The sequence below is a fragment of the Aspergillus aculeatinus genome (genome assembly GCF_003184765.1).
Source record: "Aspergillus aculeatinus CBS 121060 unplaced genomic scaffold BO66scaffold_71, whole genome shotgun sequence".
In the NCBI taxonomy this organism is placed as follows: Eukaryota; Fungi; Ascomycota; class Eurotiomycetes; order Eurotiales; family Aspergillaceae; genus Aspergillus; species Aspergillus aculeatinus.
Genome location: NW_020291540.1, coordinates 123,544 through 136,046, shown reverse-complemented (window position 1 = coordinate 136,046; position 12,503 = coordinate 123,544). Strand labels below are relative to the sequence as shown.

At 55.4% G+C, this 12,503-nt stretch overlaps 7 protein-coding genes across 7 annotated transcripts; 4 read left to right on the top strand and 3 right to left on the bottom strand.

Moving 5' to 3' along the window:
• Position 1: 1 nt before the first annotated feature.
• BO66DRAFT_395904 (GNAT family N-acetyltransferase) lies at positions 2-1,113 on the bottom strand. The gene has a single exon (XM_025648336.1). The coding sequence runs from the start codon at positions 979-981 to the stop codon at positions 502-504; it is 480 nt and encodes a 159-aa protein (XP_025498749.1). The 5' UTR covers positions 982-1,113; the 3' UTR covers positions 2-501.
• A 474-nt stretch (positions 1,114-1,587) lies between these two features.
• Positions 1,588-2,226, top strand: BO66DRAFT_335179 (mitotic-spindle organizing protein 1; the record flags this gene model as incomplete). Its single annotated transcript, XM_025644234.1, has 3 exons — positions 1,588-1,668; positions 1,971-2,078; positions 2,149-2,226. The coding sequence occupies 3 exons, from the start codon at positions 1,588-1,590 to the stop codon at positions 2,224-2,226; spliced, it is 267 nt and encodes an 88-aa protein (XP_025498748.1).
• A 253-nt stretch (positions 2,227-2,479) lies between these two features.
• BO66DRAFT_432396 (uncharacterized protein) lies at positions 2,480-4,253 on the bottom strand. The gene is made up of 5 exons (XM_025650640.1): positions 4,090-4,253; positions 3,724-4,027; positions 3,435-3,659; positions 3,094-3,372; positions 2,480-3,037 (listed from the first exon to the last, which is right to left on the bottom strand). The coding sequence occupies exons 1-5, from the start codon at positions 4,108-4,110 to the stop codon at positions 2,655-2,657; spliced, it is 1,212 nt and encodes a 403-aa protein (XP_025498747.1). The 5' UTR covers positions 4,111-4,253; the 3' UTR covers positions 2,480-2,654.
• A 229-nt stretch (positions 4,254-4,482) lies between these two features.
• BO66DRAFT_360169 (putative ATP dependent RNA helicase) lies at positions 4,483-6,899 on the top strand. Its single transcript, XM_025644994.1, has 3 exons — positions 4,483-4,901; positions 4,961-6,619; positions 6,677-6,899. Exons 1-3 carry the CDS (start codon positions 4,677-4,679, stop codon positions 6,806-6,808), a joined length of 2,016 nt encoding a protein of 671 aa, XP_025498746.1. The 5' UTR covers positions 4,483-4,676; the 3' UTR covers positions 6,809-6,899.
• A 137-nt stretch (positions 6,900-7,036) lies between these two features.
• On the top strand, positions 7,037-8,430 carry BO66DRAFT_395900 (PITH domain-containing protein). Its single transcript, XM_025648335.1, has 3 exons — positions 7,037-7,436; positions 7,508-7,619; positions 7,823-8,430. The coding sequence occupies exons 1-3, from the start codon at positions 7,292-7,294 to the stop codon at positions 8,232-8,234; spliced, it is 669 nt and encodes a 222-aa protein (XP_025498745.1). The 5' UTR covers positions 7,037-7,291; the 3' UTR covers positions 8,235-8,430.
• On the bottom strand, positions 8,389-9,460 carry BO66DRAFT_395898 (ESCRT-III subunit protein VPS20). Its single transcript, XM_025648334.1, has 3 exons — positions 9,344-9,460; positions 8,843-9,206; positions 8,389-8,745 (listed from the first exon to the last, which is right to left on the bottom strand). The coding sequence occupies exons 1-3, from the start codon at positions 9,385-9,387 to the stop codon at positions 8,509-8,511; spliced, it is 645 nt and encodes a 214-aa protein (XP_025498744.1). The 5' UTR covers positions 9,388-9,460; the 3' UTR covers positions 8,389-8,508.
• A 206-nt stretch (positions 9,461-9,666) lies between these two features.
• Positions 9,667-12,475, top strand: BO66DRAFT_360161 (putative AAA family ATPase/60S ribosome export protein Rix7). Its single transcript, XM_025644993.1, has 3 exons — positions 9,667-9,820; positions 9,908-10,141; positions 10,212-12,475. The coding sequence occupies exons 1-3, from the start codon at positions 9,773-9,775 to the stop codon at positions 12,162-12,164; spliced, it is 2,235 nt and encodes a 744-aa protein (XP_025498743.1). The 5' UTR covers positions 9,667-9,772; the 3' UTR covers positions 12,165-12,475.
• The last annotated feature ends 28 nt before the right edge of the window (positions 12,476-12,503 follow it).

Here is a 12,503-nt window from a genome sequence, read left to right as displayed (position 1 = left end):
TCGAGAGTTGAGGGTTGAAAGTGAGAAACGAGGAATTGCTCTGCCCTTAGGGCAGAGACTCTAGTTTTTTCCATCATGGCATCCGCGCCCAAGGGCCCAACGGGCACAGGAGAGGCGCGAAGCTTGCATCCCCTTCGAAAAGAGCCATGCCTGGATATGCTTGACGTCACTTGGGTATGGGAATGGACAGAGATTGATGGTTCGCGGCGCGATAATTCTCACTCTGTGAAATGTAGGCCTCGCTCCCTCTGCAAGGGATGGCGTCGTCGGGAAGCCAAGGAGCGAGCCACCCTCCAACCACCGCCTGAACCGTCAACACCCTGACTCGGAGAATTGCAAATCTTTGACAGATGGCCTGAAGGAATCAATTGGCGCTTGTGCCTTTTGGTCTCGTCGTGAGTAAACAACCCTATCCAGGGGACCTACTCATGTACAAACGATGCCGCAGGAGTGACAGGGGTAGCAGCAACAAGCCAAGGTCTCAAGGGCTATTTGACTTGACTACAAATCCAGGACCATTCTAATGCCAGTCCGGCCTGGTCCATAGTAATCTGGGATTTCCTCGCGCTCCGCATAACCACTGCGGGCGTACAAAGCTCTAGCTGGGGCTCTGTCCTTGTCCACCCATAACTGGATATACTGACAACCCTCCCGTTGCAGACGAGTGCGAACGTAGCCCATTAGCTGGAACCCTACGCCCCGACGGCGATAAGTCTCGGCTACACAGACTTTATGGAGCAGGGCAATGCCTTTCTGGCGGACGTAGACCGCATAAGCCAGAACCAGCGGGGGATTTGCGCCTGGGAGGTGGGCATACAGGACCCTCGTGTTGGGCTTCTTGCGCCAAAGCTCCTCTCCAAAGGTCATGCCCTCATTGGCAGGGAAACTCTTTTTCTCGACACGTGCGATCTGGGCAAGAATGTCCAGGGCTTGGATCCTGTTCAGGGAGTGGATGTCTGAGAAGATGAGATCGGTCGACATTCTTGGAAAATTTTGAGAGCATGAGTACATTCAGGGCTGGGTTTGAAACGATCCCGAAAGTGACAGGGCAAGCCAGCCGCGGGAGGGCTGACAATGAAGGAATCAAAGGGACCGCAGGGCAAGGGTTTTGAGGGTAAGAGGATGTCCTCAAGAATGAGAACCGAAGGGAGGGAGGGGGATCGTGAAGAGTTTGTAGTCCGTCTGTCTCCCTCCTCAGGCGCGTTTCCAAATTGACTTTGTTCTTAGCATGTACTGTGTAGTTGTAGGGTAGCTTAACAAAACATACTGAGTAATGTTGACATGCAAAGCCTGAGGGTGGGTGCCAGTGGTAATTTACTGTCTTAATCGGGCAATCCATTGGTTCCAGGTTTACCATACGGTACCGCATCACTCTTCTCATGCGGATCTTGAGCTCCAACCATCCCTACCTTTTCACCAGGTACAGTACATGATAGAGTATCAAACATTCTTCATCGCGTTTCACTTCTCACACACACACACACACACACACTCTCTCTCTCTCTGCCATCCCCTCCCATCGTCCAATCTATACAACCTCAACGAGCAGCACAACAACCAACTACCCCCACAACAACAAAAGAAACCATGCCCCCCACCCAAGCCGACGACAAACGCCAAGCAGCCCGCGAAGTCATCGACATTCTTCATGAGATTTCCACCCTCCTAGTAAGCAACCCAGCCAGCCCAGCCCAGCCCAGCCCTCAGCTCCCTCCCTGCCTTGCCATCCATTCTTGTGTATGGCCCACCAGACCAGAACCTTCGTATCCCCCCACCCATCATGAAATCCCCTGGTAACCCCAAACCACCGCCGAGCTTGCAACCTGCCTGCGCGGCTGGGGTTGGTGATACGCTCGAATTCCGGGCGTATACTCCGCCTGATTCTGATGTCGACGTCCCTACTCTCCTCTCCGTCGTCATGCCTCAATGGCCGGGATCGATTGGAACTAATCATACTATGTCATGGACAGAACACCCATCTGGACCGCACGGAGCTCTCGCTTTGTGTCTCGCTTATTGAGAATGGGGTCAATCCGGAGGCTTTGGCGGTTGGTTTCTTCCCTGAGTTTCTTCGTTGGGTTTTTTTGTGGGGGGGGGGGCTTATGGGAAGGACGTTGTTCTGTCTGGATGCTGACTTGGTGGTCTTAGGCTGTGATTAAGGATTTGAGGAAGGAGGCTGGGTCTGGAGGTAGGGGGTTTGGTGAGCAGCAGCAGCAGTATGAGTGAGTGCATGAGTGAATGGGTGGGTGAGTGGGGTGTTGGGGGAGGTGCTGGGGGGTTGCGTCTGGGTGAGATTTACCGTCGGTTTATGCTTGCATGTTTGGATTTTTGATTTAAAGATACCCGTGATTTATTCTATTCATGTACTGAGATTTGAGGTGATGCATTGATTCTGTTTTTGCATGGGGGCTGAGATTATACGTTGCTTGTTTACGAGAGTGGGTATCTGGGGCCTTTGCCGAGAATCGGACAGTTCGCACTCGTTTTAACTGATTCATTTAAATGCAGTCTCTTGGTATCATGGGTTCGGGTCGCAAGGGCAAATAACACGATTTGTGTAGAACAGATCAAGGCTACAACAACTGAATAAGCAGGCCACTGAATAGCTAAGCCGTGGAGGTAAGCTAGCGGATGGAAGAAGGCCCCGGCCAAAATTATGACTTTCCAGCGTCGGTTGTGCTCTCCTTGGACGCTGCTTCCGCTACCGTCTCGACTGTCGCAGCCTTGGAAGCGCCCTCGGCGGTGGCGGGTTCCTTCGCCTTTGTGGTGGTGTCCTTCTCATCTTCGCTATCCCCCAGACTGAACGGGTCGTGTTCTCCTACCGGAGACGGTTCCACGGCGGCTAAGGGTTGCCATTTGCTGGACTTGCCTGTCGTCGCGGGCGAGGCGCGCCGGACCGGCTCGGATGCATCGTACAGTGAATCAATCTCCGTTGGGGGCCCGTCCTGGAAGGCAACCTTGCGTCTGTCGGGGGAGGGTGACGAGGTCTTGTACAAGTTAGGGTTTGCAAGAGGGCGGGGAGGACGCGCGGGAGGAGCTGCGCGAGATTCGTCAGTGACGCTTCATCGTCATGAAGTCATTCAATCCACTTACCCTCGGAATCCCTCAACTCCAGCGCTGAGAAGTCGTCGCTCAAGACTCGGTGGTCGGCGTCGTACCGCTCACGGTCCCCGCTCCGACGACCCGTGTCGCCGCTGCGACGCGGACGGCCGAAGGGATCGTCGCGCGGGCCCTGAGCAGCCTGACTGCTGGTGTCTTCTTCCGGCTCTTCTCCATCCAGCCTCTTCTTGAGATTCGTCACCCACGAGTTCACCTTGGACTGGGTTTCCAGAAATCCTTTGCGGATGTTCTCGCGGATGACGGGCAGGTCGTCTGCGGTAGTCACACGGGTCAGCAAGCGCGGACGTGCACATTAGGGCTGAATGGAAACCAACCATCGAAGAAGCTGTATTCTTTCTCCTCCTCTTCCTCGCTTCCTCGTCGCCGCTGGTACGCGCGATCGTCCTCATACCGAGGCTGCGGGGCCGCGCGGCGGTTGTAGTGTTCGGCAAGCTGGCGGGCATACATCTCATCCTGCTCGAGCTGTCTCTGGGCAGCCGACGGACGGGGAGGCTTCGGAGGGGGCACGTCTTGTTCGGCGGCATTGGGGTCGGTCATGCCTGGGGAATAGACAAGAGGTTAGTTGGGGCGAAGAGGCAGCACTTGTGGCTGGGGACTACAGACCTAATAGAGCATGAAAGGCCCGCTCCACATCCCAGTTGCTTGCAGTCAGCACTGCTCTTACAACTCCGATGTCGATCGTGGGGAATGCTTCTTTGAGGGTGTTCTCGGCCTGCTGCCGGGGGCTCACGGGGCGGGGTGGCTTTGGCGGGGCAGCTTCCGCCGCGGGCGGCTGAGCTGGGGAAACGGAGGGGAAAGCTGAGGTGACGCCGGTCTCCTGCGCTTCATCGTCGAAATCCAGAGGACGCGCCGTGGTGGGCGACTCTGGTTTCGGGCTGGCTGGCACTGCAGAGAGTCTGTTGGCCGTCTGGGGTTACCCTGAAGTTAGTAGTCGCAGTTGAATCGGGGGCAGCGGGATCTAGAACATACGTTCTTGTCTTCTTCCGACATGATGAACTGGATGGGGTTGGGAGGGGCGAATGTGAAGAAGGTGTAGAATAAGTATGTAGAGGGTAGATATTTAGGCACACAGCCCGAGACTGAAGTTGGCGGGTTCCTGGGGTATTATTTGATTGCGTGGAGGAGGGAATTCGCCCAACAGGCAGAAAGTATACCAATGATTGATGATTGATTGACTCTCTCCGCCCGCCCCCTTTCCTCTTTCCTTTCCGATTGTCCCTGCCAGCCCTGGTGACGTTGCATCACGTGCCGAGTGTGCTTAGCTGACATAATCCGCCAGTGCCTTTCCATCCCCGATTGAGCATAACTTACAGTACATACTTAAGTTGAGTTGATATTCTTGATATCGTTCGCATTGGTCGTCTTGAATGGAGCTCGAGAGGTAGTGACCTCCGAAACCCCTCTTGCTGAAACTTCTATATCCCCGGTCTCGTTCAATATGTCTCACTTGGGCCACTCACTTATCATCGGATCTTATTGTGGCTAAAATCTGGGACTTTCAGCTAGTCAGGTTAGACTAGGCTGATCATTGATTGATTCCAGAAGTATTCTTCAGCATGGCTTCGGAACTGGAACTCGGCTCCTCTTTCATACCCGCCTTGTATAAGCCGGCCTCGTTGCTTCCCATTGCGAGACATAAGCAAAGTCTTCTCTATTTGGTCGAAACTTACCCCGTCACCATTGTCGTGGGACAGACTGGAAGCGGAAAGACGACCCAATTACCCCAATACCTCGAGCAAGCAGGATGGTGTGCAGAGGGAAAAGCGATTGCTATCACGCAGGTAACGCCACTTCCGCCTTTTTGTTCGGCCGTTGACCAGCCAAGCTAACAAAGTTGCAGCCGCGTCGGGTGGCTGCCACAACTGTGGCCGCTAGAGTTGCCGAAGAAATGCGATGCAAGCTAGGCGAGGAGGTGGGCTACTCAATCCGCTTTGAGGACCTGACGTCTGCTTCCACGAGGATCAAGTTCCTAACCGACGGGATGCTACTTAGGGAGGCGCTCGTTGACCCCCTGCTGTCGCGGTATTCGGTGATCATGGTCGACGAAGCCCATGAGCGGTCCCTCAGCACTGATGTACTTTTGGGCATTCTGAAGAAGATCATGAAGAAACGTCCGGAGCTGAGGATTGTCGTCAGTAGTGCAACTCTGCAGGCCGAAGACTTTCTACGCTTCTTCGCTGGGGAAGAGTTCGACGGCGATGCAGAATCGGGCGAGATCGGTGGGAAGGTTGGCAGGATCATTAGTCTAGAGGGTCGCATGTATCCGGTGGATATGCTCTTCCTTGAGTCACCTGCAGAGGACTACGTCGAGCGGTCCGTCAAGACAGTCTTTGATATACACCTGCAAGAAGCGGAGGGGGGCATCCTTGTGTTCTTGACCGGGCGAGAGGAGATTGACACAGCTATACAATTGATTTCAGAACGCGCTGCCACGCTTCATCCCAAAGCGCAATCGTTGCTCCCTCTCCCGCTGTACGCCGGCCTCACGACAAATCAGCAAATGTACGTGTTTGAGCCAGCGCCTGAAAACACGCGCAAGGTCATTGTGTCCACCAACATCGCCGAAGCATCCGTTACTATCAATGGGATTGTGTATGTGGTGGATTGTGGTTTCGCCAAATTGAGAGCTTACAACCCGACCACGGGCATCGAAACATTGACAGCGGTCCCGATTTCCAAAGCAGCGGCAGTCCAGCGTGCAGGTCGAGCTGGGCGCACCAAGCCAGGGAAGTGCTTCCGTCTCTACACCCAGCAGGCATATGAAGCCCTTCCAGAGGCGACTGTCCCGGAGATTCAGCGATCCAACCTGGCGCCGGTGATCATGCAGCTGAAAGCTCTTGGAATTGACAACATCGTCCGTTTTGACTTTCTAACATCTCCCCCCGCCGAATTGGTGATCCGTGCTTTTGAGCTCCTGTATTCTCTGGGCGCAGTCGACGATCATGCCAAACTCACCAAACCGCAGGGGCTGCGCATGGCAGAGTTGGCCGTAGACCCCATGATGGCAAAGGTGCTCCTTTCCGCGCCGGGCTTTGGCTGCCTAAGCGAGATTCTTTCAATCGCGGCAATGGTCAGTCTTCAGGGCACCGTCTGGGTCCAACATGATGGCGATCGGAAAACATCCGAGAGCATGCGGAGGAAATTCGCAGTTGAGGAAGGCGATCATTTGACGTATCTCAATGTCTACCAAGCCTTTGTCACCAAGGGCAAGAAGGACTCGAAGTGGTGTCGGGATAATCTCTTGAACTTTCGATCTATGCAACGCGCCGTGAGTATCCGCGCCCAGCTGAAGCGATACCTGGAACGTTTTGGGATCCAGGTCGATGAGACGCTTTCTGCCCGCGCCAGACAGGAAGATCCAAGTAAGCTGCCGGAAAAGATACAACGATGTCTCACAACAGGCTATTTCGCACATGCTGCAAAGATGCAGCCGGATGGCACGTTCAAGACGGTGAGCGGCGGGTTAACGCTGCATGCTCATCCGAGCTCGCTGATGTTTGTGAGTCACACACACTTGCCACTGGGTTGTAAGTATTTTCGCTAACTGGTTATGCAGAATCGCAAAGCCGAATGGGTCATATTCCATGAAATACTACAGACGGGAGAAAAGACCTACATCCGCGATATAACCAAGATCGAAAAGGGCTATTTGCTTGAGTATGCACCGAACTATTATCAAGTGCGGTAATAGATTCTTGCAGAGATTCCTTGCCAAAGCAATATTTGTACAGTAGATGATCCTTGGTAGTCTATGTTTCTATGATGATATCCCATTATGCATGAAGTGAAATCTTGTCACTTGGGTGGAGGTAACCTTCTGACCTTTGTCAAGCCATAAGAAGTAAGTTAAGCGTAAGATCATTTAGTTTGGCAGATTCATTGCTCATAATTTGACATCTATGCTTAAGAGCTGATATAAAACTCAACATAAATGATAAGTGTCTTGCTGGGTTTAAAGACAGTGAATTGTTGAGCTGATGTGAATGAATGGGTGAATTAGCCGAACAATCAAAGGTCGCGTTGAACTCGCTGAACATCTTGCCTGTTTTCATATTCATCGTGCTTGCCCAAGGTTCCCTCGGACCACCGCCTCTTACTCCAACTAGCTTCTTAGCCTCGACCTTTCGTTTTCTGAAGCGACCACCAGGAGATTCGAGCGTCAATTTGCGACATGTCGGGTCATCACCATCATCACGGCCACGGCGGCGGACATTGCCATGACGAAGACGGTCACGACCACTCCAATGACATCACCCCAGCCATTCAATCGCTTCTTTACTCTCAGGTTCAGTTCGACTCTATCACAACACTCAACGGTGCGTATTATACCTGCGCTTGCAGAGATCGATGACTCTCAAAAGAGATTGAATACTAACAAACAAGGCAGAGGCGACGCCCAAGTCCGGTGCTGCGATCGTTAAGAAAACATGGGCGGAGAGACTCGACGACGAGCCGGAGCTCGAAAGCGATACCGATGAGCAGCTCCTGATGTACATTCCGTAAGTTCTACCTTAACAAGAGGGTGTGTTCGCAGCCGGGGGAAAAACTATCTTGCTTGTTGCTGTTGCTACCCCGCCATGGCCATTGCCCCTCCTCGAGTCTTGGTGTCGCGAACGAGCGCAGACCACTTCAGCACGCTTCGATCCCAGCGGTTGCCATCACTTTTGACAATCAACTAATCCTTTCCCGTGACATGATGCAGCTTTACCGGCCAAGTCAAAGTCCACTCTCTGCTGGTCTACACCGCGCCCACTCCCTCCGCCCCCAAGACGCTGAAACTGTTCAAGAACCGGGACGACATCGACTTCGCAACCGCGTCCGAGCTGTCGCCCACCCAGACGATCGAGATCCCCCAGCCGGTGGCCGGCGCCGATGTCTTTGAGATCCCCCTGAACCGCGCGCACTGGAATGCCACCACCTCCATCACGCTGTTCTTCGAGGATAACTGGAGCGATGGCGAGGAAGACGTGACCAAGGTCGGCTACGTGGGATTCAAGGGGACTTTCATGGCGCTGAATCGCGAGCCCGTTAACTTCCTGTACGAGGCCGCGGCCAATCCGAACGACCATGTCGCCATTCAGGGCGTCAGCGGCGTGGGCAGTCGAATCCTGTGAGGATGGTGATTTACCGTTGTTGCTGTTGCTGTTGCCTGTGCCTGTTGATGCGATGCGGTGCAGTGGGTGTTGTGTTGATTTGTGATCGTGCTTTCTCTGGTTATGGAGCTGGACTCTATCCCCAATGCTAGTCTGAATCTCAGCTCATGCATGTTTGTAACATGGAACTAACTGGAGCTATCTAATGATATGATGGAATATGATGATGACCCATTGACAAGAACCTAGAACTCCAGAAATGCTGAAACTTATATAGACAAAAGGATGAGTGATTTCATGCCAGGACAGCGGTTCGCTCTTCGGCCCTGACCTTTCGTCCATTGGATGATGGCTCGGCCTGCGCTTCTCCCGTCTCCGTCTCCTCCTGCTCTCCAACCTCTGGAAGCGACAAGACCGGCGCACTCGGCAATACCACTGGCCCTTGTGCCTGGCGCTGCAACTCCTCCAACTCCTCTTCGACCTCGTCTTCGTCCTCCCTGGACAGACGACCGGCAAGCAGCTGACTGATCTCCTGTACCACCCCGCAAAAGTCGACAACATTAGCATGTCACCCTAAAAAAAAAAAGCCTCTCTCAACCATAGAACACCCAAGCTAGAACTACACCTACCTCTTGATAAGCCCGCGCCTCCTCGGTCTCGCCCATCAGCTTCTCGACCCCCTCGATGCCGCCCATCTCCCGGTTGATGGTCTGCAGCACCTGCGTGCCCTGCTGCAGGCCGAAGAGCACGTCCTTCTGCACGAGCGCGAACTCAATCTGGCCCGTGAGCTGCTCCAGCTGCTCCAGCTGCTTGTCGGTCTTCTCCAGCAGCGACTCCTGGTACTTCTTGCGGCGCAGGGCGAGCAGGGCGCGCTTGCGGTCGTCCCGCGCCAGGCACTCCTTGGCGATCGCCGTCTCCCGGTCCGTCAGCACGGTGATCCGCTTCTGGTACTGGCGGAGCTTGTCGCGCTGGTTCTTGAGGTCGAGGATCGCTCTGTAGTACAGTACACAAGGCGTTTAGCTTATCTATCGCGGTGCGGGCAGAGGTGATAGTCCGGTTGGGGGGCTCATTGAAGTACCATCCGGACTAAAACACACGGTTTGTAGTATATGACAAAAGGGGGATCTTACCGATCCTGAGCAGAGATCTTGTGGGAGCTGTTTGCATTCCCCATTGTCAACGCATAGTGTCGTTCTGTGGAGGAGTCACTCCGGAGACTAGTTAACTACTATGGAGGTACCGTAGAGTCAGGCGGGCGATAACAGATGACGTCCACTGATATCCGGTTTGGGTATGGTCAAAGGGGAGAGGGCGGTCAGACTGCTGCTCCAATTAAAGTGGGGTATTGACCGTAATGCAGTTACCGATCTGTAATTTTTGCTGGTTTCCTCCGCCGGCCAAATTGATTCTCCGATCTCCAAAAATTGTAGAAGATCCCCCCAACTGGGCAGCGATTGAAGCATTTATCAGATCGGCTGGTTTTCTCGTGCATTGGCGCGCTTCGTTTCAAAAATCATTGGACGCACGAGGAAAACCGCTCTTTCTCGACTTGGGACACAATGGGTCGCGGGGGCAGGCCAAGCCTGAGACAGGGCTTGGATAAAGATGTAAGCCAAATGCAAATCTCCTCCTCTATCGCGCAAAATAGCGATGTATACTACCAAATGCTAATGTGCGCTTTTGCTGGCCGGTAGGTCTATCAGATTGTGCGCAAAATCATGGACGAGCAGGCGGAGAATGGAGCTACGCGGGTTTCTGTTTCGACGATATACGACACAATCAAGCGATCGAACTCGAGTCTGAATCGCAAACCTAAGAGGATTCTCGAGGATAGCATTGAGCGTGTGGTGGCGGTGATTCAAGGCGATGAGGAGGAGGAGGATTCCCTCGAAGGGGACTTTGAGGGGCTGGAGGAGCCGGCAGCGCCGGTGAGTCACATGCGCGGAGGACGATATGTTCTGCTTTCCTTCCCAGAGAGGTATTGACGGGAAAGTATAGGAGTCCAACAGTTTGAACAAGAGCCTCGTCGGCATGTGGAATACCAAGAACGGCGTAACGGACGCCCAGAAATCCGGCGAGACGAACAATACGACAGATAACACGGCCACCACGCCGGCTCCTAAATCGTCAACGAAAAAGCGACACCATGGCGGCGAATCTACCTCCTCCAAACGCCGCAAGGGCGACGCCGCCGTCGACCGCTCTCCGCCCACGCACGTCAGTCTCGCGGACTTGGGGGGTTTGGACGATGTGGTCGAGCAGCTCGGAGACCTGGTCATCCTGCCCATGACCCGCCCACAAGTCTACATGTCCTCCAACGTGCAGCCGCCGCGCGGCGTGCTGCTCCACGGTCCCCCCGGTTGCGGTAAGACGATGATCGCCAATGCCTTCGCCGCCGAGCTGGGCGTACCCTTCATCTCCATCTCCGCGCCCTCCGTCATCTCGGGGATGTCCGGTGAGTCCGAGAAGGCGCTGCGCGAGTACTTCGAGGAAGCCCGGCGCATCGCGCCCTGCCTCATCTTCATCGACGAGATCGACGCCATCACGCCGAAACGCGAGAGCGCGCAGCGCGAGATGGAGAAGCGCATCGTGGCACAGCTCCTCACCTGCATGGACGACCTGGCGCTTGAGAAGACGGACGGCAAGCCGGTCATCGTGCTGGCCGCCACCAACCGGCCCGACAGCCTGGACGCCGCGCTCCGCCGCGGCGGCCGCTTCGACAAGGAGATCAACATGACGGTGCCGTCGGAGCCCGTGCGCGAGCAGATCCTCCGCGCACTGACCCGCAAGATGCGGCTGGCAGACGACCTCGACCTCAAGCTCCTGGCCAAGCGCACCCCGGGCTTCGTGGGCGCCGATCTCAACGACCTCGTGGCCACTGCCGGCGCTGCCGCCATCAAGCGGTACCTCGAGATCCTGAAACAGAACAGCGGGCCCGAGGACGAGAAGATGATGGACATGGACCTCGAGGACCTCAGCGTGACCGACGACCTCAGCCCCAAGGTCAAAGAGATCCGGCGGCTGATCATCCACGCCAAGGACACGCCCATCGGGGACGAGACGCAGACGGTCCTGGTGTCGAACGCGGACTTCTTCACCGCGCTGCCCAAGATCCAACCCTCGTCCAAACGCGAAGGGTTCGCGACGATCCCGGACACGACGTGGGCGGACATCGGGGCGCTGGGCGGGATCCGCGACGAGCTGTCGACGGCGATCGTGGACCCGATCCGCCACCCGGAGATCTACGCCAACGTGGGCATCACCGCGCCGACGGGGGTGCTGCTGTGGGGACCGCCGGGGTGCGGTAAGACGCTCCTCGCGAAGGCGGTGGCCAACGAGTCGCGGGCCAACTTCATCAGCGTCAAGGGACCCGAGCTCCTCAACAAGTTCGTGGGCGAGTCCGAGCGCGCGGTGCGCCAGGTGTTCGTGCGCGCGCGCTCCTCGGTCCCCTGCGTCATCTTCTTCGACGAGCTGGACGCCCTCGTCCCGCGCCGCGACGACACCCTCTCCGAGGCCTCCGCCCGCGTCGTCAACACCCTCCTCACCGAGCTCGACGGCCTCGGCTCCAGCCGCCAGGGCATCTACGTGATCGCCGCCACCAACCGGCCCGACATCATCGACCCCGCCATGCTGCGGCCCGGCCGCCTCGAGACGCTGTTGTTTGTCAACCTCCCCAGCCCCCTCGAGCGCGCCGACATCATGCAGACCCTCGTCCGCAAGCTGCCCATCGAGTTCGACGACAACCTCCGCCGCCTCGCCGAGGAGTGCGAGGGCTTCAGCGGTGCCGATCTCGGCAGTCTGCTGCGCCGCGCCGGCTACTCCGCCATCAAGCGGCGCGATGCCATCAAGTTCGAGGACTTTGTCGCCGCCAAGGCGTTCATTCGGCCCAGTGTTACCGATCTGAAGAAGTATGAGCGTTTGAGGAGGGATTGGAGCGGTGGTGTTGTCTAGGTTGCGTCGCTGTTGCGGGATGAACGTTACCACTGTACATAGATAGACTGAGAGGTCGGAAGGTGTTTTCTTCCCTGGTAAAGATTTACCGGTGGTGGGTATGGTTCCACTGTTTTTTATGGTTTTTTGGTAACTTGTAGTAGACCTCCAAGGCGGGTTCGATTGCGTGGTCTGCATAGAGGGGAGGGGAGATAAGCTACGTACAGGGGATTGGATTGATTGGGGCCTCAGGCTGATACTAATTTACGTAGTCTACTCTACAGATGACCACGACGGTGAAGGAAACTTTTTGAATGGATATCGAAAGAGAGAGAACAACAAAGAAATAATGTATATACA

Excerpts from the sequence above, each read along its gene's own strand:
- BO66DRAFT_395900 (XM_025648335.1), top strand. The coding sequence starts at position 7,292 with ATGTCGGGTCATCACCATCATCACGGCCACGGCGGCGGACATTGCCAT. Across the intron at positions 7,437-7,507 it reads CTCTATCACAACACTCAACG|AGGCGACGCCCAAGTCCGGT; the intron begins GTGCGTATTATA and ends CAAACAAGGCAG. Across the intron at positions 7,620-7,822 it reads CAGCTCCTGATGTACATTCC|CTTTACCGGCCAAGTCAAAG; the intron begins GTAAGTTCTACC and ends GACATGATGCAG.
- BO66DRAFT_432396 (XM_025650640.1), bottom strand. The coding sequence starts at position 4,110 with ATGTCGGAAGAAGACAAGAAC. Across the intron at positions 3,373-3,434 it reads AGAATACAGCTTCTTCGATG|ACGACCTGCCCGTCATCCGC; the intron begins GTTGGTTTCCAT and ends TGACTACCGCAG. Across the intron at positions 3,038-3,093 it reads GGAGTTGAGGGATTCCGAGG|CTCCTCCCGCGCGTCCTCCC; the intron begins GTAAGTGGATTG and ends AATCTCGCGCAG.
- BO66DRAFT_360169 (XM_025644994.1), top strand. The coding sequence starts at position 4,677 with ATGGCTTCGGAACTGGAACTCGGCTCCTCTTTCATACCCGCCTTGTAT. Across the intron at positions 4,902-4,960 it reads AAGCGATTGCTATCACGCAG|CCGCGTCGGGTGGCTGCCAC; the intron begins GTAACGCCACTT and ends ACAAAGTTGCAG. Across the intron at positions 6,620-6,676 it reads ATCCGAGCTCGCTGATGTTT|AATCGCAAAGCCGAATGGGT; the intron begins GTGAGTCACACA and ends CTGGTTATGCAG.
- BO66DRAFT_395904 (XM_025648336.1), bottom strand. The coding sequence starts at position 981 with ATGTCGACCGATCTCATCTTCTCAGACATCCACTCCCTGAACAGGATC.
- BO66DRAFT_360161 (XM_025644993.1), top strand. The coding sequence starts at position 9,773 with ATGGGTCGCGGGGGCAGGCCAAGCCTGAGACAGGGCTTGGATAAAGAT. Across the intron at positions 9,821-9,907 it reads GACAGGGCTTGGATAAAGAT|GTCTATCAGATTGTGCGCAA; the intron begins GTAAGCCAAATG and ends GCTGGCCGGTAG. Across the intron at positions 10,142-10,211 it reads TGGAGGAGCCGGCAGCGCCG|GAGTCCAACAGTTTGAACAA; the intron begins GTGAGTCACATG and ends GGGAAAGTATAG.
- BO66DRAFT_395898 (XM_025648334.1), bottom strand. The coding sequence starts at position 9,387 with ATGGGGAATGCAAACAGCTCCCACAAGATCTCTGCTCAGGATCG. Across the intron at positions 9,207-9,343 it reads AAGATCTCTGCTCAGGATCG|AGCGATCCTCGACCTCAAGA; the intron begins GTAAGATCCCCC and ends ACTGTACTACAG. Across the intron at positions 8,746-8,842 it reads AGGCGCGGGCTTATCAAGAG|GAGATCAGTCAGCTGCTTGC; the intron begins GTAGGTGTAGTT and ends GGGGTGGTACAG.